Source organism: Aedes albopictus, chromosome 1, assembly GCF_035046485.1.
Source record: "Aedes albopictus strain Foshan chromosome 1, AalbF5, whole genome shotgun sequence".
Taxonomy (NCBI): Eukaryota; Metazoa; Arthropoda; class Insecta; order Diptera; family Culicidae; genus Aedes; species Aedes albopictus.
This window is the reverse complement of record NC_085136.1, coordinates 169,801,010-169,823,409: the sequence shown is the minus strand read 5'-3', so window position 1 is coordinate 169,823,409 and position 22,400 is coordinate 169,801,010. Positions and strand designations below refer to the sequence as shown.

General features: G+C 38.7%; 1 protein-coding gene across 2 annotated transcripts; it reads left to right on the top strand.

Moving 5' to 3' along the window:
- The first annotated feature begins 1,301 nt into the window (after positions 1 to 1,301).
- LOC109412100 (putative OPA3-like protein CG13603) lies at positions 1,302 to 20,793 on the top strand. Of its 2 annotated transcripts, XM_019685741.3 has the most exons (4): positions 1,302 to 1,814; positions 1,873 to 2,015; positions 20,366 to 20,485; positions 20,544 to 20,793. In XM_019685741.3, exons 1-4 carry the CDS (start codon positions 1,504 to 1,506, stop codon positions 20,612 to 20,614), a joined length of 645 nt encoding a protein of 214 aa, XP_019541286.1. In that variant the 5' UTR covers positions 1,302 to 1,503; the 3' UTR covers positions 20,615 to 20,793. The 2 variants fall into 2 exon arrangements, with proteins under 2 accessions (XP_019541286.1, XP_019541285.1); XM_019685740.3 differs by having other exon boundaries at positions 20,366 to 20,793.
- Positions 20,794 to 22,400: the final 1,607 nt, after the last annotated feature.

Below are 22,400 nucleotides of genomic sequence, written 5' to 3'. Positions count from 1 at the left end.
AAAATCAGCTGTTCCCGGCAAAATCAAATGGGCATATTTTCAACCAGTAGATTTGCATTAGTGTTCGTGACGCCGCGCTGCGAAACCACTATTTTGTATGGGATTTTGTCATTTCGTGTCCTTGTTGTTTACAAAATTTCTGTGAGAGTGAAAGAGAAGGAGAGAATTTCATGTAGTGCCCTATAGGGCACTGCATGAAATTCTCTCCTTCTCTTTCGCTCTAACAGAAATTTTGTAAACAACAAGGCCACGAAACGTCAAAATCAAAACAGTGCGGTGCCCTATTTCTGGAGTTCGATTTGAATACACTATGAATAATTCGCATCTATTTTGTATATGACGCGCACATAGATTTTTGCAATCAAGCTTTGCCCACAGACAAACAGACGTAACACTGATAATTCCCATCGTACACCGATTTATCGATCTTTTTCAAAATATGATAGTTGGCCAACTGCCCACCCGTGGCGCTCGCATCGTTTTTGTTCGAGTTTGACGTTTGCTCACTACCGCCACCTAGTTGATGGTCGGCCAAACTTAGTCCTTTTAGCATTGGGCGAATATGTTCCGTGACTATGATTTGAATCGAAAAATGTTCGAAGTGTTACGTCTGTTTGCTGCGGGCGGGAATCCCTATGTCCCTGTATGCGACCAAAAATCTGTCTCCAGGATGGAGCAGATGGTCCATAGTAAGTTTTCATTTCCGTGGGTGCGGCCGGGTTCAAAATAGAGCACGTCGCAAGTCGGAGAATTCTAGTAGACATCGGCATCACAACCCATCACATCCGATCGGAATAACCCGAGATGCTCATCCGTCTATGCAGGTTACGATGCTCGGTATGACAGTATGATGAATTCGTGGAGAAATATACCGCATTTAGTTCACTACTGGACTGCGAACTGCGACTTTATAAGTGCGAGAACGTAAATAAAAGTGCGCGTAAATCTTTAATGTGCTTTAATTAACTCATAATCACTTTTTATTTTTAAACGGTTTCAATACAGCTGGACCATATGCTCTATGCTTAAAATACCATGGAGGACCATAAACCAATAATAACACATACATTGTTCGTTTTCCTTCACGTTTATTGTTAAACTGGTCTTTAACCATTTGCTTTGCAGTAGATTGTCTCAAAAACTGGATAGTATATTGACTGTATCGGAATAAATGTCATTCTTTGGGAACGAAGCGCGCATTTCTGGGTCGATCTGTAAAAAAGGCCTTTTCGATTTGATTTTACTTATCGCCCAATGCAACGAAAAACGTCAAAACAAATCGGTGCTGGCCGTCCGCGATTAAATCAAATTTTGTCAGTTTTCGCAGGTGGTGTGCAAAAAGTTGTGAAACGGTGATGGTGTTAAACAAAGTGTTGCATAAATAGAACGTTCGTTCGAAGTTAATTTTCTATCGGATTTGCGGGACGGTTTGGGATTCTTACCTGCCAGGGGAAATCCTGCTGAATTATTTGACTCGCAAGACGTCGTTACGGATACGCCAAAATGGTCGTAGGGGCTTTTCCGGCCGCCAAATTGGGCGTGCTGGCAATGAAACAAATCTCAAAACCGATTGCCACCCTGCTGAAGGAGCGAGCCAAGAATAGTCCATTCTTTCGGAAGTATGTTTGCATGCCGCCGGCGCAGTTCTACAATTGGATGGAAGTGAAGACCAAAATGTGGGCGATGAACCTCGGGAAGCCCACCAACGTGCCAGTTCTGAACGAAGCAATGGCCATAGAACTGGGAGCGAACCTGTTAGGTGAAATAGTCATTTTTACCATCGGTGCCGGTTTACTCTTGCTGGAGTATCAGAGGTAAATAAAGATGACTAATTCCAATCTCTGCATAACCATCTGATTTGAACACTTGCAGGCAAGTCCGAAAGGAGGCCACGAAAGAAGAAATGGTCATACAGGAGAAGCTGGAACTGCAAGCCACAATCAATGAATTGATTTTTCAGGTGCAACGGCAGGATACTCAAATTAGGGAAATGGCTCGAGTTGTAGCTGATTTAGGTAAGTGATGATTGTTAAACTGTAGGCGCGACTATGTTTTACTGACGATGTTCCTTTTCCCCGACTCACATTGTTGGAAGCCGTACCTGGTGTCCTCATCTGATCATCAGATCTGACGATCTGCTTCCTTAAAAAAAAAACTGATTCATTAACGAGTCCTGTCTTGGTTTCGCTAATCAGCATGTGCTTCCGGCATAACTTCATGGAACTTGCAGGATAGACGACGTCAAAATTTAATGAACTTTGTTTACTAATTGTGTTTTTTTAATTATACGTGAGCCTGTTAGCTACACCCCAGACAAACAGACGTCTCATTCCACTCACTTCTCATCGTTAACATATTTAACGGTGAGTTCAAATATTTTGTAGTCCGCAAATCGCTCAATCACGGCGCTCGCATCGTTTTTACTCCTGTTTGACGTTTGCCCTCTACCACCACCTACTGAGTGGTTTACGTAACACAGCATGGTTAGCATTGGGCGATTATGTTTTCGTAACGATGATTTTTATCTCAATTTGTTCCAAGTGATACGTCTGTTTGTCTGTGGTTACACTTTTAGTTGGTTATAGGAAAAGAAATTTGTGAGCAGGCAGAATGATTTTCACATTTGCACTTGTTTCTTTTTTAATGCAGACACAAGAATTTCGGATAATGCGGGAAAAAAGTCGGGAATTCAAATTCATCGAGAGATAGGCGGGAATAAGTCGGAAATTTTGTTTATCATCATCGGGATTTTTTCATTCAATTGGTGTGTAACGCCTTCCGAATGCAAACCTAAACCTTGTTTCAGTACTTTACTTACTTCAAATTCAAATTCTTACAAGACTTCACAATTATAATTCTATTGATTATCCGGCTTTTAATGTTTGAGCCTATAAAAAAGCCGTAATCTTGAATTTTGAGCCGTCATTTTGGAAATTCTGGTCGTCTTCCCCACCTAAAACTCCATTGAACAGCCGCCATCTTGGATATTCTGGCTTCTATTTCTGAACTCCGGAAATCCTCCCGATAGGGCTTGTTTGCCGTTCAGAAGGAATTTCTTGGCCTATCTTGAAGCATGGAAAATTCCTTGGCTGAATCGCTCAAGAAATCGTTTTTTCTTCGATGGCAGTACGCAATTGCGAAGAAATGGCAGTCTTCGTAGAAAATTTCTGCCAGGAATTGTTCAAGAAGTATCTTGAGCGATTTCTCTTGAACTCCAAACTGGGCTTATACCAATATATCCACATTGAATGATTTACTAGCCTTAAACACTTTTATATACATCATAACTTAATCATTTTATGGCTATATCGGTCTTTTTCTACTCAGAGTGTAAGGGAGTAGAGATCAAAGTAGATATTGAAATGATAGATATGATAGTATTCGCTAGGTTGCGAACAAGTACGAAAATTTATAGAAGGTGAAATTAGGCAAGTAGGTCATGTATTGAACGAATATATCGAATGCGTGAAACTTCTACCGTACCGTACGACCTGTGCTTTTAAACAGATCGGCTTGGTTGGTAGTTCATATCACCTTACCAAGACTGGCAAAAGTTTCAGGCACCCGACTGCCTATGTAACACAAGTTCTATTGGTTACTTTTTCGGAATTCGCACTCCGTTCATAGGGGTATGCCTATATCAGAATAAATCAGAATCTACTATATCGGCAGCAGTATCCGCCTCCAAAGGGTTAATCGGTCGAAATTCGCCGATCTTCTCGTATCTACCAAATCTTGTGTTTAATTGGTCTATGCCTGTGCTAAACTCCCATAAGCCTCGGTGCAACAACCGACCAATTATTTGGCGGCGGATTCGGCCGATCATACCGATTTTTTCCTTATTTAGTCGAGGGAAAAGTAGGAAAGATGTTTAATGGGGTCGCCGCAGTTTGATATGTCGCAAAGTTTCTCCAATTGGGTAAAAATCGATAATTAATTAATGAAACGTCCGATTTGAATGTGGTCTTCGGCAAAGTTGTTGCTGATAGAGTACCCTAGGACTACCAAGGGTCAACTAACACTCTAGGGCACTTGGAAAAATGCTGCGGTCAATTGAATGAAAAACGTTCTTTTCCCATAGTAATTCCCATAAAAAACTTTGAAGGGCTTGTGCATTCTCAATTTTTAACCAAATCAGCTCAATTTTTGGGAGAAGGCTTAGAATCTGGTTACGAATCGAATAAGCGATGAGGAGCAAAAACGATTTTTGAACCACTCTAATGTACGGCTGCTTAAGTGACCGATAGAATACAAGTAGCCGATAAATCAACAATGTGAACACCTACGAAAAGAAAGAGCAATATTGTCATTCTTCATTCAGCTGTTTTTACCAAGGTCTGAGGACCGTTTTTATAAATCTTAAGAATTTAAACTTCAGGGGCTAACAAGTTTAATGTTTATTTGACTTCCTTCCGAACGTTGTATTGTAACAGTACTATTTAGAACCATATTTTTACAATAGACACCACTGTAAAAATAAAAAATACAAAAACAATGAGATGTAATGTAGACACCATACAGTAAATTGTAAATACGATTTTTACAATATACGGGTTGTTAACCCGTTTGGGTCCTAGTTGGGAATTTAATTTCAAAAAATCACTGTGATTTCCCCTCCCCCTGGATATTCAATCTTGACGCGATGGGAGGGCTTAATTCTCTATTCGTCCACAACATTCCGAGATCTAATGACTATGAATATGAGGAAGTATTCGAATACCATAAAGCAAACTATGACAACATAAAGCATAAATTAAATGTGGTAGACTGGCAATCAATCTTGAAAAGTGAAGATAATATTGAAAATGCGGTTGGTACCTTCTATAAAATATTATATGAAATAATCGACAAAGAAGTTCCTACTAAAATGAAAAGGCGTCATGGAAATTTTAAACATCCAGTCTGGTTCAACAAAAATATCATAAATTTAAGAAACCGGAAGCAAAAAGCTCACAAAATGTATAAGAAGAATAACACTGATGAAAATCTACAAAAATATTTGGAAATATGTGACCAATTAAATACAGCCATCAGTATAACACTCGAAGAGTATAATGCGAAAACTGAGAACGAAATCAAATCTTGTCCAAAAAATTTCTTCAATTATGTTAAGACTAAATCAAAATCAAGTAATTTCCCCTCAAAAATGATATTAGATGAAAAAACGGCTGAAACCTCTAAGGAGATTTGCGATCTCTTCGCTATATTTTTCCAAGATATCTATACGACTTTCTCCGAGAATGATCGTGATCTAGAATATTTTTCATTCATGCCCTCATTTTCAAGAGATGTTCATGTAAGTCATATCAATGTGGAGGACGTTTTAACAGGTTTAAAAAGTTTGGACGCTTCAAAAGGATCAGGACCGGACGGAATTCCCCCAGTATTTATGAAAACTCTTGCAATTGAGTTGACATCTCCTCTATTTTGGCTATTTAACATGTCCCTTGAATTATCTGCATTTCCCAGTATTTGGAAAAACTCATTTTTAATCCCTATATATAAATCGGGAAAAAAGTCCGACATACGAAATTACCGTGGAATTGCAATTATTTCTTGTATCCCAAAACTGTTTGAATCCATTGTTAATAAAAAAATGTTTAATCAGGTGAAAAACAGAATAACGAATTCTCAACACGGGTTTTTCAAGGGCCGCTCAACTGCAACTAACCTGCTAGAGTTTGTAAATTTCACAGTAAATGCTATGGACCACGGCAATTATGTGGAGGCTCTATATACTGATTTTAGTAAAGCTTTTGACCGCATAGATATCCCTTTATTGCTGTTCAAACTCTCGAAAATAGGAATTGATGATAAACTGCTTTCTTGGATTCAATCATATTTAACAAATAGACAACAAACAGTACGTTTCGAAGGTAGCAAATCTCAACCCGTTAATGTAACGTCTGGTGTCCCCCAGGGTTCACATTTAGGTCCTCTTCTTTTCATTTTATATGTGAACGACGCATATTATATATTCAAGCATTCAAAGATATTAATTTATGCAGATGATATGAAGATTTTCATGGAAATCAAAAGTGAAGAAGACACTAGTATATATCTAAACGAAATACGTTTGTTCTACATATGGTGTAATAAAAGTTTGCTTCAGTTAAACGTTAAAAAATGTAATTCCATCACCTTTAGTAGAAAAAGGAACCATCATATAACTAGTGTGACCTTAGGGGATCAAATCGTTGAACGATGTGAAAGAGTTAGAGACTTAGGTGTGATCTTAGATACTAAAATGAGTTTTATCGATCATTACAATACAATAATTCATAAAGCTACCAACATGCTGGGGTTCATAAAGCGATTTAGTATTAACTTTAACGATCCATACACTATCAAAATATTGTACATTTCTTATGTGAGATCGATTCTTGAATATTGTAGTATTGTTTGGTCCCCATTTATGAAAACTCATGAAGAACGCATAGAATCGGTGCAGAAGAAATTTTTGCTATTTGCTCTACGTAAACTGAGATGGACAACTTTTCCACTTCCTTCTTATGAATCACGTTGTATGCTAATAAACATACAAACTTTAAAGGAACGTCGTGAATATGCTATGATAACATTTGTAAATGACATTGTTTCGCAACGTGTAGATTGCAGCAATCTGCTATTCTCTTTGAATTTTTATACTCCGACTCGACAATTAAGAAATCGTAACATATTTGCGGTCAGTCATCATCGTACAAATTATGCGAAATTCAGCCCAATCAATAGAATGATGTTAATTTACAATAAGCATTACGAATCTATCGACTTGACCATGTCTCGCGTAAAGTTAAAACAATATTTCAACTCTGTACGATACAATAGAATATAGAACAAATTATGTATGTATGTAGTCTACAAACGGTTGACGAAATAAATAAATAAATAAATAAATAAACCCATTAGCACTTTAGTGCCAGTTTATTCACCACCGCTTGGACTTTGAGCTAGATATCTGGTTTACGAGTTGAGCGCAAGTGAAGGAATCGGCCGTAAGTGCTAATGGGAACCAAAGGAGTATCCGTTGTGCATTTATCACAAGTTCAAGACAAGTTATAATTCAGCTTGCATAGACCTAATCTTTGTATTCATTGAATTTTCTCAAATCTAACAATAATTGTTAAATTTAACGTAACGCAAGAGTGGGTAGGGGAGGTCTCTGCGTTACACTCATCATTTATCACTTGAAATCGAAAGTACACAGGACAGGGGACGCTAGGATAAGTTGATTTACAGCCTTACAGATTAGATTCATTACAATTAGAAAATTATGGACTGATTAGGTAAAGATAAAACTGTTGATTATAGGAGTTTATATTTGTATTTCTTATTTTTATAGGTTTTGTGAATTTATAAAAGTTGACAAATAATCTTCTTTTTTGTTTTTATATCTTAAGCGCAGTTTCGAGTTCAAAAGGAATCGCTCAAGAAACTTCTTGAGTGATTCCTGGCAGAAATTCTCTTCGGTGACTGCCATTTGAACTGTCATTTCTTCGCTACTGCGTACTGTGATCGAAGAAAAACCGGTTTCTTGAGCGATTCAGGCAAGGAATTTCCCATGCATCAAGATAGGCTGAGAAATTCCTTCTGAACTGCAAACAGTGCTTTAGACGGTATTATTTCACTGATCAAAAAAGCAGGAATTTAGTTAGGACTTAGGACGGTTGACAATGTAAAGGGTTACGATGGATATAATATTACTTTAGACTGAGATGATCACAGATATGCAGAAGACGACTAGCGAAATCAGGAACACAATTTGATACATTATTGACTATATTTTGACAAATAGGGTTTGACAAATTTCTTTACAATATCGAATGGAAGCTCAAAAAGTGTTATCTAACACTAATATGAGAATTATTTGGGGATGATGCTGGTGCTGTCAGCTTGAAATAATTTTCAGAATGTATTATAAAATAATTGAGGATATTATCTGAATATTGTTTGGGGAAGCCTTCAGAAAAACTAGTTGCCCATATCGGCTAAAAACGCTAGCTCTGGTAGCTGTCTTCGAATAATTTTCAGAAATATCAAATGTTTAAAAATTAGCTACGACACATTTTTTTTTTCTTTTTGCTCTTTGTATATTTCTTAAGAATAGTACTCTGAAGGCGTTAACATAGACATAGACACCCTTTTTTATCTCTGAATGTTGTCCAGTGACCTCGGAGATTTTCGATTATTGAAATATTGTTCAATTATCTAATCATCTTTGGAGCTTCCATTCGATCAAAACACTAGTGCGATGGGAAAAATTAAAAACAGTATTTTTAAAAACTACTACGACCCAATGCTAATTACTACACACTTTGCTCAAGTTGACGACATCGTCTAGTCCATCGTGAGTATTGGTCCTAGTAGGGGGAAAGTTGGGAAAGGGTCCAGGTTTTGCTATCAGCTGTCCTGCAGCTCCACCTGGTCACTCTTCAAAAAAAAAAAAAAAAAAAAAAATCACTGATTTTATTTTCTAACCGATTTTTACGAAATTTTGTACGAAGATTGCGCTACATCTCTAGTTGTATGGAAAAATATTAAAATGGTATTTTGGTCCTTGGGGTCTGAGTTATTGAAGGGGTTATATGGGTCAAATCAGGTCAAAAATGGACCAACTTCCTTTTAACCACTGATTACTTGTAAAAAACACATGCAATATGATTGCAAACGTGTTCAATTATCTTTTTATTATTACAGACGCATAGTTTGAGTAAATTGGGATTGTCTAGTTTTGGTTCTGGATGTTCCGGGTCGCGGGGGGGTGCGTTCGGAGGACACTTCTCAAACGTTCCCTACACATGACATTTTTTCTCGCATAATTCTAAAAACAGGCTTGTCATGATTCATTCTTCATAATTTTGTATACTAAGTATATTGAAGGAATATTCAAAGGTTTTTTTGACATATTGGCCGCCATCTTGGATGTTCCGGGAACTTGGGACCATCCGGGGAAGTGGCCATTTTCCAAAGAGTTATGAAACATGGCTTGCGACATATCAATCTTCATGTTTTTGCCAAACAAGTATGTAAGAGTAGAATTCAGAGGTTTTTAGACATATTGGCCGCCATCCCGGATGTTCCGGGAACCTGGAACCACCCGGGAAGTGGCCATTTTCCAAATTCTTATGAAACATGGATTGCGACACATCAATCTTCATAACTTTGCAAAAAAAGTGTGCTAGAGTAGAATTAAAAGGTTTTTGGACATATTGGCCACCATCCCGGATGATCCGGGAACCTGGGACCACTCGGGGAAGTGGCCATTTTCCAAACAGTTATGAAACATGGCTTGCGACATATCATTCTTCAAGATTTTGCAAACGAAGTATGTTAGAGGAGAATTTAGAGGTTTTTGGACATATTGGCCACAATTCCGTATGTTCCGGGAACCTGGAACCACCCGAGGAAGTGGCCATTTCTCAAATAGTTATGAAACAAGGCTTGCGACATATCAATCTTCATGATTTTGCAAAACAAGTATGGCAGAGGAGAACTTAGAGGTTTTTGGACATATTGGCCATCATTCCGGATGTTCCGGGAACCTGGAACCTCCTGGGGAAGTGGCCATTTTCCAAACAATTATGAAACAAGGCATGCGACATATCAATCTTCATGATTTTGCAAAACAAGTATGTTAGAGGAGAATTTAGAGGTTCTTGGACATATTGCCCACAATTCCGTTTGTTCCGGGAACCTGGAACCACCCGGGGAAGTGGCCATTTTCCAAATTGTTATGAAACATGGCTTGCGACATATCAATCTTCATGATTTTGCAAAACAAGTATGTTAGAGGAGAATTTAGAGGTTTTTGGACATATTGGCCACAATTCTGCATATTCCGGGAACCTGAAACCTCCCGGGGAAGTGGCCATTTTCCAAACAGTTATGAAACATGGCTTGCGACATATCAATCTTCATGATTTTGCAAATGAAGTATGTTAGAGGAGAATTTAGAGGTTTTTGGGCATATTGGTCACAATTTCGTATGTTCCGGGAACCTGGAACCACCCAAGGAAGTGGTTATTTCTCAAACAGTTATGAAACAAGGCTTGCGACATATCAATCTTCATGATTTGGCAAAACAAGTATGGCAGAGGAGAATTTAGAGGTTTTTGGACATATTGGCCATCATTCCGGATGTTCCGGGAATCTGGAACCGCCCAGGGAAGTAACCATTTCCCCAAACAGTTATGCAACACGGCTTGCGACACATCAGTCTTCATGATTTTGCAAAACAAGTATATTAGAGTAGAGTTCGAATATTTTTGGACATATTGGCCACAATTTCGGATGTTCCGGGAACCTGGAACCACCTGGGGAAGTGGCCATTTTCCAAACAAATATGATACATGGCTTGCAACATATCAATCTTCATGATTTTGCAAAACAGGTATGTAAGAGTGGAGTTCAGAAATTATTGGACATATTGACAACCATATCTGGATGTTCCGGGAAAATGGCCACTTCCTTGGATGGCTGCAAGTTCCCAGATCATCCGGAGTATTATCCAATATGTTCACAACCATCTGGATTTTCCTCTAACCCACTTAATTTACAAAATCATGAAGATTAATATGTGGCAAGACATGTTGCATAATCTATTGGGGCATGGTCACTTCCTCGGGTGGTCCCCGGTTACCAGAATATTCAAGATGGTAGCCAATGTGTCCAAAACCCGCTGAATTCTACTCTAACATACTTCATTTGCAACATCATGAAGATTGATATGTCGCAAGCCATGTTTCATAACAATTAGGAAAATGGCAACTTCCCCGGGTGGTTCCAGGTTCCCGGAATATACAGGATGGCGGCCAATATGTCCAACAATCTCTGAAATCTACTCTAACTTACTTGTTTTGCAAAATCATGAAGATTGATATGTCGCAAACCTTGTTTCATAAATGTTTGGGAAATAGCCACTTCCCCGGGTGGTTCCAGGTTCCCGGAACATCCGGGATCGTAGCCAATACATCCAAAAACCAATAAATTCTACTCTAACATACTTGTTTTGCAAAATCATGAAGATTGATATGTCGCAAGCCATGTTTCATAATTGTTTGGAAAATGGCCACTTCCCCAGGTGGTTCCAAGCTCCCGGAACATCCGTAATTGTGGCCAATATGTCAAAAAACCTCTAAATTTCCTCTAACATACTTGTTTTGCAAAATCATGAAGATTGATATGTCGCAAGCCATGTTTCAAAACAATTTGAAAAAATGGCCACTTCCCCGAGTAATTCCAGGTTCCCGGAAGATCCGTAGTTGTGGCCAATATGCCCAAAAACGTATAAATTCTCCTCTAACATACTTGTTTTGCAAAATTATGAAGATTGATATGTCGCAAGCCATGTTTCATAACTGTTTGGAAAATGGCCACTTCCCCGTGTGGTCGCAGGTTCCCGGAACATCCGGGATGGTGGCCAATATGTCCAAAAATCTCTGAATTCTACTCTATCACACCTGTTTTGCAAAATTATGAAGATTGATATGTCGCAATCCATGTTTCATAACAATTTGGAAAATGGCCACTTCCCGGGTGGTTCCAGGTTCCCGGAACATCCGGAGTTGTGGCCAATATGCCCAAAAACGTCTAAATTCTCCTCTACCATACTTGTTTTGCAAAATTATGAAGATTGATATGTCGCAAGCCATGTTTCATAACTGATTGGAAAATGGCCACTTCCCCGGGTAGTCTCAGTTTCCCGGAACATCCCGGATGGCGGCCAATATGTCTAAAAACCTCTGAATTCTACTCTAACATACTTGTTTGGCAAAAACATGAAGATTGATATGTCGCAAGCCATGTTTCATAACTCTTTGGAAAATGGCCACTTCCCCGGATGGTCCCAGGTTCCCGGAACATCCGAGATGGCGGCCAATATGTCAAAAAAACCTTTGAATATTCCTTCAATATACTTAGTATACAAAATTATGAAGAATGAATCATGACAAGCCTGTTTTTAGAATTATGCGAGAAAAAATGTCATGTGTAGGGAACGTTTGAGAAGTGTCCTCCGAACGCACCCCAAACGCGATCCGGAACATCCGGAACTAAAACTAGACAATCCCAATTTACTCAAACTATGCGTCTGTAATAATAAAAAGATAATTGAACATGTTTGCAATCATATTGCATGTGTTTTTTACAAGTAATCAGTGGTTAAAAGGAAGTTGGTCCATTTTTGACCTGATTTGACCCATATAACCCCTTCAATAACTCAGACCCCAAGGACCAAAATACCATTTTAATATTTTTCCATACAACTAGAGATGTAGCGCGATCTTCGTACAAAATTTCATAAAAATCGGTTGGAAAATGAAGTCACAGTGATTTTTTGAAATTAAATTCCCAACTAGGACCGAAACGGGTTAAGTATCGTAACAATACAAAAAAAAATTCTCCATATATATTTTTTTGCAAAACCATACATTTTATTGTAAATGAATTGTTCGAAATACTGATACGTGGGTTGTAATATAGCGTACATTGTATGGTACATGTATAGTTTCAAACAATAAAATGTACCGTAAATATATTGTTTTTAATTGTAATTTCACTACTGGCTATACATTCAATCAAATGGTTTTGGAATGGTTCTCTTTTGTTATGATGTATTGTTTTAGCCAAGGGCTGAAAGTCTCTCTAATAAAGACAAATCAATCAATGTATTGTTTTACATTACATAAACCATATAATGTTATATTATCTTGTCATTTTCCTCCTGTTTATGGCATCTTAGGCTTTCTAGCCAAACTAACCTAAACTCGTCTAAGTTTGAGTAGTCTCTGATTGCATTAACAGTTGAAGCTTAGGCTCCCATGTCCCACCAGCCAGATAACTGGGTTTTGCAAACTAAGCAACACATTGAGCGGCATGATGGACCTATGCCGAGCGCGCTAAGTGTTATTAGACCACTAATGTAGTTGCCTGAAGTGAGTGACGAGGTACATAAGTATCATTACAGCGTGCTTAACCGTTTATTGCAATATTGAGGCTTCAGTTTGACTAAAGTTTGAAATACTTAACAACTCATGAGAAAACTGTCAAGTTCGATTCAAATATAAGTTAGGTTAAAAAGCGAACCCGCAGACGAACTTATATCAGAAGTCGTTTCAGGGTCCAGTCCATATGTTAAAGATGGCTCTATGTTAGGGGGAGCAACACTAGTTTTTCTTCGATTTTTTTCGGCTTGAAAAAACTAGTGTCGCTCCCCCCGCTCTACGTCAGATAAATCGCATTTGATTCGGTTGTGGTAGAAGGCAAGTTCACATGCGAGAAGGGGAGAAAACTCCCCTAAATGCAAATACAGAAAAAATAGTGTTGAACTCATCCACTGATTTACGGTAATCTGACCTACGTCTTTCCGGGTTGACCTACATCTGTATTCCTCTCATCGCACTCTACATACCTAGCCTGCCATATCTCTTGGATCTGCAGTCCTTAGGACGCTTATTTGAACATTTTATTGGCTTTAAATAGATGTTTCAACTTAATCACTTTCTTCTCTTTCCTTTCCTTTGTCACGAACATCAACAAAACAAAGCACGGAAAAATCTAAAACTGAATGAATAATTAAAAATGCACGGAAAATAATATTTCGGTATAATGAAGGGTTCAAACGTAAGAAAAATCGTATAATATATTGTTACATAAAGATCGAATGTAAATGTATAGTAGCTACAATGCGCACAACTTTTAGCGAACCATTCCATTACAATACACTTTATTGTAGCTGGTACAGTATATGGTACAGGAATGGTTTTCACCAAATATCCTACGGTTAGTTTTTATCCGGGAACCCCTCCCCCTCTTAAATGGCTAATCCTAAACAGGATCATTCAATCCAATTTTCAAAATTGATTGAGTTCACTGGACACACCATCTGGAGCAGCCATGTAGACGTCCTCCTTGAGGTCTTCATTTCTGTATTTTCTATATTTGATAATTACCGAATTCTCAACAGCTGAGCTCTCGGTGATCACCTCGGTAATCAAGTTCAACTACCGATTACTCGGTATTACGTTTTATCTGATAAAATGTCAAAAATCACTGAGCTGCTCGTCAAATTATTACTGAATACTTTGTAGAAAAAGTACCGAGTACCCAGTAATTTTTTATTTCAACGATTATACAATTTACCGAGCACCTCAGTATTTGTTTTACAGATTTCCGCAAATTTTTGATGATTCAAAATTGAGGAAAGTTTGAGAAAAATGAAACGAAAAAATAAATATTCAAAGTGCTTTTTTATTCTCATAAAGCGATTAATATGCGTAATGCTTAGTTAAATTGATACCATGAAACAAAACTAACCAAATTTGTATCCTGTGCAACATGTGCAACATAACAGAACCCAAGGTTCCGGCGGAGGACTCAGTCTAGGGAAGTTGTGAGTTTTTCGGACCCTCCGTGGCATTTTTTTAATTGCGCCAGAAGTTGCGTACTATAACAGCAACATCCAATTCAACCATTCATTTCATTTATTTAGTTAACATCAAATTCATGATAATACTGAATCAACAATTTGGCTCTACCCCATTTGGCATAATGCCATTTGGCATAATGCCATTTGGCATAACGCCGTTTGGCATAATGCCATTTGGCATAATGGCTATTTGGCATAATGCCGTTTGGCATAACACAAAGAACAGCCTTCTTGATAAGAATGTGCATAATATTCGTTATGCCAAATGGCCATTATGCCAAATGGCTTTTATGCCAAATGGCATTATGCCAAACTGCGTTATGCCAAATGGCATTATGCCAAATGGGGTAGAGCCAACAATTTGCCGCCATAATACTCGATTTGCAGCTGCAGCTCTCCAACGTCGGTCACGCCCAACACTCGCCAGATCACGCTCCACCTGGTCCGGATAGTTCACCCGAAATCCTTACGCTGTTCTGCACACTGTCCATCGTTGCTCTTATCAGTCTAGTCAGCTTCCCGGGGAAGCTGTTCTCGTCCATAATTTTCCATAGCTCTGTGCGGTCGATACTGTCGTATGCCGCTTTGAAGTCGATGAACAGGTGATGCGTTGGGACCTGGTATTCACGGCATTTTTGGAGGATTTGCCGTACGATGAAGATCTGGTCCGTTGTCGACCGGCCGTCGATGAAACCGGCTTGGTAACTTCCCACGAACTCATTTACTTTAGGTGAAAGACGACGGAAGATGATCTGGGATAGCACTTTGTAGGCGGCATTCAAAACGGTGATCGCTCGAAAGTTCTCACACATTAACTTGTCGCCTTTCTTGTGGATGGGACAGATTATCCCTTCCTTCCACTCCTCCGGTAGCTGTTCGGTTTCCCAGATCTTGATTACTAACTGATGCAGACAGGTGGCCAACTTTTCCGGGCCCATCTTGATGAGTTCTGCTGCGATACCGTCCTTACCAGCCGCTTTGTTGTTTTTGAGCTGGTGGATGGCATCCTTAATTTCCCTCAGCGTGGGAGTTGGTTCGTTCCCGTCTTTTGCTGCACCAACATAGTCATTTCCTCCGCTGCCTTGGTCCTCCGTGCCTACATTCTCTTCGCCATTCAGGTGCTCGTCGAATTGCTGCTTCCACCTTTCGATCACCTTACATTTGTCCGTCAGGAGGCTCCCGTCCTTATCCCTGCAGATTTCGGCTTGCGGCACGTAGCCTTTGCGGGAATCCAATTCAACCAGCAATCCTGAAACTGAACGAAGATGGTTTACGGTCAATATTTTAACTTACATTAATGATTATGCAAACTTACCTAATGATTCTTTATTACTTTAAAAAACTTTCTGGATCAAAATCACAGCTAAAAGCCAGCAACTCTGATAAAAGATTGGCTTCCAAACGCACCACGCCGAGACACACTCTGACTATATTATGTTTCCAGTTCAAAACCGAATTAGCGACATTTTTTCTTTGACTTCCGCTGCTTTTGCCTTGCGTTAAACACAATGTCGGAAGTGGGGCGCTGTATTGTAAACCTGATGCTCTATACAGCGCCCCACTTCCGACATTGTGTTTAACGCAAGGCAAAAGCAGCGGAAGTCAAAGAAAAAATGTCGCTAATTCGGTTTTGAACTGGAAACATAATAATATATAAATACAAATGGCGGCACACAAGTACTCTAGGAACTGAGGCCTCGGTTAAGGTTTTGAAGATTATTCAGCACTTTTTTACTGATTGTACGGTACTCTTATTTACGGAGCTCACTAGAAGTACCGAGTAACGCAATATACAATGTTAATAGGTACTTTTTATTACTGATATATGTAAAAATATTTTGTTTTGCAGCTGATCGGTAAAACTAATTACTGAAATCGGATAATTGTTCAAAAGTTTACTGATTCCTCAGCATAAATCAACTTTTACAGTTTGAACTCAGCAAAAAATATTACCGAGGTGGAATTCGAGATTTTAGTGTGCGGGCTTTATAACGAACAGGGCCCGTTTGCGTTCTCACGAAATATCTGTTTTGATTTCAACACGATCACCTCTGTCGGGCATTTCACAAAACGCCAAACCTTGTTGGACTTCAGGGACATCAGTTCGTTTGTATTTCGTTCCATCCACTGTATCTCATCTGGACGGCCGTTCACATTTTTGAATACTTGTGGTGGATCTGAACAAACGGGGTAACGAGCTGCATCAATGGTCCTATTTATGGTCGAATTCATATAATACTCACCAGAGCACGGGCGTTCCAGTTCGCTAAGCCTTGTGGAAGCCACAACAAGATTGTTACCACATTATGAGCGCGAAGGAAACGCAGAACTTCGATTCTTGCTAATCGTTTTACCACCATGGACTGCAGTAAAAATTCTTCCAACAAGGCAATCTTTCCATTTACCTGGAGTCCTATGTTCTCACTCACTACGCCGTATAGCTTCTTCATAGTTCTCCGGTTGCGAGGGTAACACCGACGGATTAATTGACACCAAGCATTCGTTTCCGGCTGTATCCTTCGGATCAGTTTCTTCAAAGTGTTCGACAATATTATCTTGATCTTCCCCCTCTTGTTCGAAACGGAACCTTGGTCAACCGAAACTTCACCTGATTCTTCAGATTCGCAAACATTCGCCGATCCATACGCATACTGCCGGTGGATGCATAAATGTCCCATGTGCAAAAACAGACAATCGAGAAAATCGCGTCCAAAGTTCGAAAAAAGTAAATTGTCTCAACTATGAAGTAGGGTGGGGCGGGGCAAGATGGGTCGCATAAGGATGGATCACCATAACTTCGTAAATACAAATCGGATTGGTTTGCATTCGTCCGCTACTCTTTAATACACTAGTTAGCTATGCTAAAAGTCGATAAAAAGTTCATTAAATACAAAATAAGATGTTAAACAAGCAGTTTTAAAAATTGATCGATTTTGTGCCGTGAAAAAAGTGCGGGGCAAGATGGGTCACCTTTTAAGTAATTAACATTTTCTCAACTAAAAACGTCAAAATATAAGATTTGTTCCACATTCAAATATGCTCCATATCCATACTGAGTAAACAAGAGCTACTAGTAAACATTTTATAAATTTATTTGGAATATAAAAAACTTTACGATTTGAGTGGTCCTGAGGAGACTTGAAAATCGATGTTTTTACTAAAAAAATATCATAATTTTATGTTATAATTTTGAGCGTTTATTCCGCTTGATTGAAGTCATTTATGAGATAGTCTTGTAATAAAAAATAAATAACTTTTGAATGCTCCAAAAATACGTTCAAAATTGAAGGTGACCCATCTTGCCCCGCGGCCGTTTATATGGAGAATATATGGAATGTATCGCATAAGAAAAATGGCAAAAAAACATTTTATTTTGTATTTCCAATGAGAGTGAATAATTTTTCAATCAATGCCCCAAACTTTTGTATATTCATGCTGGTCATCTAACAAAATTATTAACATAATCAAAACATGAGTAATGCGCCCGAAAATGGCACTGACCCATCTTGCCCCGCGACCCATCTTGCCCCGCCCCACCCTATAAGTGCTGAATCGTGTTCTAACATCAACCAATTTTGAATTTGAGCACTAATTTTTGTTTTAGAGCGATTTTATAGTTCCATAGGATATCCAATGAAACGTGACGCTTATGCGTCCACTTTTAAGAATGTTACAAATCGGCCTTGCATTTTTTCAACAATTTTCGGAACAAACTACCTATTTTTATTTCCCCATATGATAGTACCCTATGATACATGGTCATGGGTTGCAAAATCTCAATATTGCCAAAAATGCACATGGGACAATTATGCTTCCACCGGCAGCATAAGAGACGCGTAGAAGTAACTCCGATTACTTCTCCATCCTATTCCATCGTCGCAGATGATTTCCTAAACCTTACCTTAATGTCCGCACTAGCCAACTTCTTGACGGAAATCAGATTTACTCGCAGATCAGGTGCATACACATGAATAATCGTTTATGATAACACTAGTTTACAACATTTTTGAACTCGGTAAACTGATGATCATTTTTGGTGTAGAATTATGCCCTGAATTCGAAAACGCGAAGGAAAAAAATTACAGTAGACTTTCCATATAAGGTTGATGATTTGAAATCGATTTTTGTTCTATTTTTAAGCAACGTCGCTCACTTCATTCATCTCATTCTCCGTAATCAATACTCCGATTGAGCTGAATTTATTACTGTAACTCGCCTACATATGGTATGTAAAATAAACGTTGAGAAAGAATTTTTAAATTATTTTTTTCTTATTGAAAAAATACATTTCTTCATATATTTTCGGAAATTTGGCTAAAATTTAAGGAGATCGTCCCTAAAACTCGCCAATATCTTGAATTTCATCAATTTGACGCATAACCTGCATTCAGATGATCTAAAGGTATTGTATTCAGCTTTTAATTTATGGAAAAAGATTTGAAATTGGTTGAACAAAACGCAAGATATTTGAATTTTAGTAAATTCCATATTTTTAAAAGTTGTAAAACTCGATATTCTAATCTAATCTCACACTAATTAAAAGTTGTAAAACTCGATATTGAGCTAAAACTCAAAAACTGCTCTACTTAAAATTTTTTGAAGCACGGTTTCGAAATCAGTGCTAAATTGGGCTTCAAAAATTTTGGTCGTTGACAGAAGTTCACGACTTTCGTTTTATTTTGTAAACTAGTGTAACTTGAAAGCCGTTGCTGTTTACTCCAACACTACTACCCTACTACCTTTGTGCTAGGCTTCGACGAATTATTGTCTTTGGCAACATTGATGATGATCGGTTGATTCAGCTTGACCAGGTTCTTGAAGCAATTCTCCTCATTGGTCATATGGTCACTAGCGCCGGAGTCGAGCTTGAAGACGAGCTTTCCCCGAGAATCTCCAAAAGTTTGTTTCCTATCCGACATGAATGCTACGGGCTTGCATCCACTAGCTGCGTAGATTTCTGCACGAATATTGAACCGACAATTCTTGGCCATGTTTCATTTTTGATGGCAACGGTTGCATCTTCCGGTGAACTTCCGACCCTTCTGCTTGTCAAATGCTACAGGCTTCTCCTTAAACGTGGTTTTGATTCTGCTTCCGACAAACGCTGCAGGCTTCTCATCGGACGTGTCGATCATCCGGTCGCTTTTCTTCAATTCTTCGGCCAAAAGTCGTTCCCGAACTACATCCAGCGTTAGCTTACTTTCCCCGAAATTTTTCATAACGGTTACCAGGGGGTCGTACGTCTCAGGAATGGTTACGAACAATTGAGAGACCAGACGACATTCTTCTAAATTCGCTCCAGCGGACTTCAGTTGACGAATCAGTTCATCAAAGGTCTTCAAATGTTCTTTGACAAATGTTTCTTCAGCCATCTTCAATTTCGCAAGTTGCTTTTGAACCAGCGTTTGAGACGACAACGACACAGACTTCCTTGCATAAACATTTTCGAGGGTACCGGATCAGGTCCTGCATGTCATCGTGGATGAACAAAATTATGAGATTCACGGCCTTGCAATCCTGTTCGATGAACTTCGTCAATTCCGCTTCTACTACCGGGGCTTTTCTTCTTGAGGACTTCCAACAAGCCAACGGACTTTAGATACTTCTCAACCCGGGAAGTCCGTTTCCTCATTACCCATTATCTACCCTACCAAACATGCCACAATGACCAATGACCTCTGGTACCCTCATAAAGGTTATGTTACTTCCTGGTTAGTCCAGGGTTTATTGAATCTATTCTATGAAAGGATGTCTTCTTGTTGTGGATTTTATGGCTTGCAATATTGTCGTGTTGTTCTGTTCGTCGGGTATCAAAGGTGGATCAGCAATGTCCAGAGCAGCTCTGCTCCGTTCCGATCAGTCAGAGTATCTACCCATTTATGCAGTTATTATAGGAAACTCAAATGTGTGCCTGAACTACAAATTATTTCTTCTTTCCAGAATCTAAATCATCTTGGAAGCCGAAAATTTTGGCTGATTTAACCAGTAAGAGAAACAGTGCCGAACAACCGTTGTATATTCCGGATAATCCAACGGGCAGTCCATCATCCGCCAGCAGCGGTAACTCCGGAGTAGTAACAAAAGCATTGAATGTGATTGAAAACGAAGTCTTTTATAGAGAAAGCCAACCGGACGGCGATGAAGACGATGAATCCGGACGACGGTCGGGCGTCGTCACGAAAGCCTTAGTCTATCTGGTGGGTGACTCTACCAGCCAAACTAGTAGATAAATTTCATTTGTGTTGTCCGTATTGCTCTTAGGTTGTTGTTTTGTAAATAGGCATCGTGCGGTGTGCATAGGCTATTGTATTGACTCGAAAGGATTTTGTTTGAATAAAAAGACATGCCCCAGTTACTGCTTAGCACAAGCTCGTTGCGCCTTGGTTTTCAGAGTTGTGAAACTGTTTCCTTAGTAGTATCCTGATAAGGGTCGCTCATACAATCTATTCAAAAGCAGTTTTACATTACCTAACCTCGTTTACTACAAAGTAATTTGGCTGCTCCAGTGCCGGGCTTATAATAAATCTGGAGCTCGATTTAAATAGGTCGTATGTGCTTTTGTCGATATAAAATTCTATCAGTTTATTTTAGTTATTGTAGCAATATGGAACATATTTTTGAGACTTTTAATGATGGAATGGAAAGCTTATTTTGTGAAGGATTCTGCTGTATGTATCAACTTTGTTCAATTTCAACAGTTTTCGCTACAATAAGCGAATCCAATTGATCGAATTTTTAATCGACGAAAGCACATACGACCTATTCAAATCGAGCTCCAGAAATAATAGACGTTAGGAGATATTCCTCCAGTCGCCCCGAGCGACTAGGGTTCCCAGCACGTTTGCGGCCGCCCAAGAAGTTGCGTACCACTACCTGATTCCTTGCTAAATATTGTTTTCGCTATTATTTCTTCCAACATTAGCACTACGTGTCTAGTCCATTGAAGTCTGCCGTATTTTTATTCGTTTAACAATATTCGCTTCTTTGTACACTGCCGTGAATCGCAAGTAAGTCCCATCTGTAAAAAGTAGGCATTGAGAAAATGGACCCTGAAGTTTTCAAATTCGATTTCTATGTGGAGCTTCAAAAAATCGCCATGAATTGAAAACTTCTGAGATAATCATGAAAATTTCACACATTGTTTCCAACGTGAGAACGTAACTGTAAGAAAATGAAAATGGCTGAAACAGTGTTAGGTTTTGTACTAGAGGGTGCACAAGTTTGTAATGGGACTGACTTGCGATTACATTTCATAATGGGACAATCTGACTTGGTGTTGTTGTTCAATTTTACTGAACAAACTATATACAAGGTGTTAGGTTCCTGAGTGCAAACTTTTTAAAGGGTGATAGAGGACCAGAAATGATGGAAAAAATTGATCTACGCATATGGTCAAATCTCAACCGTTACGTAGTTATTGAACTTCCCATGTTTTTGACTCTTATTGCCTTAACTGGCTAAAACTTGAAAATGTCAAAGTTATCGCATTTTTCTGACCCTTATTCAAAAGATTATTGAATTTTCTATCAAATAGCATCTTTGGATCGATTAGTTTAGTTAAATAACTAAGTTTTCCAGAGCAAATAGCTCAAAAGTAGTGTATTTTCATTTGTTTTTGTCAATTATCTATGAAAAATGCGTAATAATTCAAAATTCTTTCTTTGGCAAAGTTGTGGCCCCTGTTCTACTCTACAATTCGATCTTTGACATCAAACTTCTATCTCTTATCGTTTTCATGTAATTTCTATTTAAACATCGCATTTCAGATCATAAATTTGAAACCGCCATGGTATGCACGTTTTTGCGCACTGTGCCGCACGTTTAAATCGAAAATGCAAGAAAACGATAAGAGCTAGAAGTGTGGTGTCAAAGAACGAATTTGTAGAATAGAACAGGGGCCACAACTTTGCCCAAGAAAGAATTCTAATTTATAACGCATGTTTCAAAGATAATTGACAAAAACAAATTAAAACAC